Below are 3,071 nucleotides of genomic sequence, written 5' to 3'. Positions count from 1 at the left end.
AAAACCAGGAAAAGACAACACTTATGCCATATCACAATATTATGATATCCCAAATCTATAACGATATCTAGTCTCGTATATTGATATAATATCGATATATTGCCCAGCTCTACTTTAACGTGATATTTAGTCACCTCGACGATGGTGGAGAGTGGATGACAGTGGTTGCAGATGTTGGGGCCGGGTGAATAGCTCAGCTGATGTCGGTAATGAGCCACGTAAACGAAGATGGGTTTGAAGATGTGGTATGGCAGCAGACAAACTGAAAGAACAATCTTGAGAGGAGATGGCTCTCATTATGGAAAGCAGAGAGAAATATGCATGATATTCTGCCTTTAAAATTCAACTCAATGTTCAATTTGTTCAATACAATGTCGGAAATGATTTCCTTTCATTTGTTTTAAATCAGTTTGTTGTGTTTTAGCAGAATACTAAAAGCAACACTTTATCTGTTTGTTGTAATATAATATTGTAATTTCAATAATTAACTACAGTACATTATAGCATATATTCCTCACATTGTGCAGCCGTTTACTAAATGACTGAAAACATACACATAGCAAATACATATGATTTAATATGACTACAAAGAGGCACAAAATGGTTGGCTCAGTGGTAGAGCAGGCGCACATCTACTTCGAGGTTTATGCCTCGACCCAGAGGTCCAGGGTTCAAATCCGACCTGCGACGATTTCCTGCATGTCTTCCCGCCCTCTCTCATCTAACTGTCCTGTTAAAGATTAAAGGTGGAAAAGCCCAAAAAATAATCTTAAAAAAAAAAAAAACTTACACAAACAGATCAATCGATTATTGAAATAGTTGGCCACTCATTTGATATTGGCAGCTCTTTAGTGGTTTTATGTTTGACCTGAGGAATTAGTAATGATTACAAATGCAATTAATTTAAAGTAGGGCTGGGCAATATATCGATATTACAATGACATCCATATGTAAGGGTAGATATCGAAAGTGTTGTCTTTTCCATCTTTTAAAGGCTGCATTTAGGGCTGGGTATTGTTCAAAAAAATGTCGATACCGGCTTTGATACCAGTTCATAAAACATTCTCCAAACACAAATTGTATTCAACAATTTAACATCACAAATCTTAATATTTATTTTCCAGCTCCTACTATGTAAACCCTGTCCCTGTGTAAGGTAGAGCTCATTTGTCTCGCTACTGACAGCACTCCACATTTAAAAAACAGCAACAGAGCTACGTGTTGGAATTGACCGGAATGCTCCTTTAAATTAGCTGCATAACAGTAAAGTGATGTGCTTACCAGACTTACTAGCTGTTTTCATATTGGCCTTTACCCACTTAGTCGTCGCATACACATTATTGGTGGTTATTAATAGTCAACCCTACAATATTGCCGCGATATCAACATTGAAGTATTTGGTTTAAAATATTATGATATTTAATTTATTCCCATATTGCCAGGCTGTACTTTAAAGTCGTTATTTCAGAGTTTAGAGGCATAACCCATAGTCACCTGGATGACGGCGATGTTTCGGAGCACCCTACCAAGCAGGCATTGGGAGGTGGGGACACTTGTGCTTTGACGTGAGCGCCGGATATGCCTCTGCACCGTCATGTAGGACAGCAGCACCAGCAGGTAAAACACGAAGAACAGGGTGATAGCGGGCACGCCCATAGTCGCAGACCGTATGCCCCCTATCTCCACCGCAGGGTTGTAGCACACGTTGGCACATCCGGCCGTCGCAGTAGCGTCGGCGCTCACAGCTTCCTTCACAGAGTAGTAAACCGTCACAGGCACGCCGCCGCCGACCGCCACCACCCACGCTGCGGTGCAAACCCTGCTGGCGAACGAAGTCCGCTTGAGACAGGCGAAGAAGCCGGGCGGCAGCAGCGTGGCACAGCTGCTCGGCCGCGACGCGTGCGTGTGCTGGATGAGCACTGCGAAGCGGCTAAGGGCCACCCACATGAGGATCATGATGCCGATGTAGATGTTGATGTGGAGCACCGGGGTGACGCCGTGCAGCACCAGCCGACACGGGACGCCACTCTGCGTCCAGACAGAGCCACGGGCGTAGTAGGCGGCGAGGAAGGGCGCGGTGAGGGACAGCATCAGGTTGGAGATGCTCAGGTGGGACAGGTAGACGTGGATGGGGGAGGTGGCGGAGATGCACCGCAGGGTCACCCACAACGACAGCGCGTTGCCCGGGAGAGAGGTGAGGAAGAGGAGGGTGTAGGCGGAGGGGAGGAAGAAGTGCGTGGTGGCGGTGGGGCAGAGTGGAGGAACAGAGGAGGAGTGGGACGCGTTGTCCAGGGGAAAGGTGTAGGCTGTATACTCCATTTGATCTGTGGCAACACAAAGGTGAGAAATGAAAGAGAGAGAAAGATACAAATCTGCTAAGGCTACATTTACATAGTGTGTTTTGGTTTAAAAAGGAATACCTTTGGCTCCGTTTCCCCCTCTCATTCCCCCTGCTCTTGCTATTCCCCCTTTTACTCCCCCTGCTCTTGCATTTCCCCCTCTTATTCCCCCTGCTCTTGCATTTCCCCCTCTCATTCCCCCTGCTCTTGCATTTCCCCCTCTTATTCCCCCTGCTCTTGTTTTCCTCTCTCATTCCCCTTGCGCTGTTGTTTCCACCTCTCGTTCCCCTGCTCTTGCATTTCCCCCTGTCATTCCACCTGCTCTTACATTTCCCCATCTCATTCCCCCTGCTCTGGCGTTTCCCCATGTCATTCTCCCTGCTCTGTTGTTTCCCTCTCATTCCCCCTGCTCTGGCGTTTCACCCTCTCATTCACCCTGCTCTTGCATTTCCCCATCTCATTCCCCATCTCATTTAAAAAAATTAGAGAAATTAATACACCTACTAGAGACATTTTATTTTATTAAAAATGAACACGTAATGAATGCTCATGCACCAATGAGAAGAAATTGAGAAAACCTTTGAAGTACTTCAATATTCTAGATTTTACTTTTTCTTTTCTTGTTAAACCTCATCTGAAAGAAGAAGAAGTGAAACATTTGAAGCTGTGGTGGAGCGAAGGTAATTGAACAAAATTTTATCTATCTGTGGATAACCACAAGCCCCCCCCCCC

General features: G+C 45.4%; 2 protein-coding genes across 2 annotated transcripts in view; one reads left to right on the top strand and one right to left on the bottom strand.

The window, feature by feature from the left end:
- Nucleotides 1–2,422, bottom strand: part of gpr82 (G protein-coupled receptor 82) — a 3,022-nt gene extending 600 nt beyond the window's left edge. Inside the window, exons 1-2 of the mRNA XM_032529374.1 lie at nt 1,495–2,422; nt 135–275 (exon numbers count right to left, since the gene is read on the bottom strand). Of these exons, the coding sequence (XP_032385265.1) occupies nt 135–275; nt 1,495–2,319 (966 nt within the window). The 5' untranslated portion in view covers nt 2,320–2,422. The remainder of the gene's footprint in view (nt 1–134; nt 276–1,494) is intronic.
- Nucleotides 1–3,071, top strand: part of caska (calcium/calmodulin-dependent serine protein kinase a) — a 195,624-nt gene that overhangs the window by 111,077 nt on the left and 81,476 nt on the right.

Source organism: Etheostoma spectabile, chromosome 11 (assembly GCF_008692095.1).
Source record: "Etheostoma spectabile isolate EspeVRDwgs_2016 chromosome 11, UIUC_Espe_1.0, whole genome shotgun sequence".
In the NCBI taxonomy this organism is placed as follows: domain Eukaryota; kingdom Metazoa; phylum Chordata; class Actinopteri; order Perciformes; family Percidae; genus Etheostoma; species Etheostoma spectabile.
Note: the sequence above shows the minus strand (reverse complement) of the source record. Positions and strands in the feature narration are given on the sequence as shown.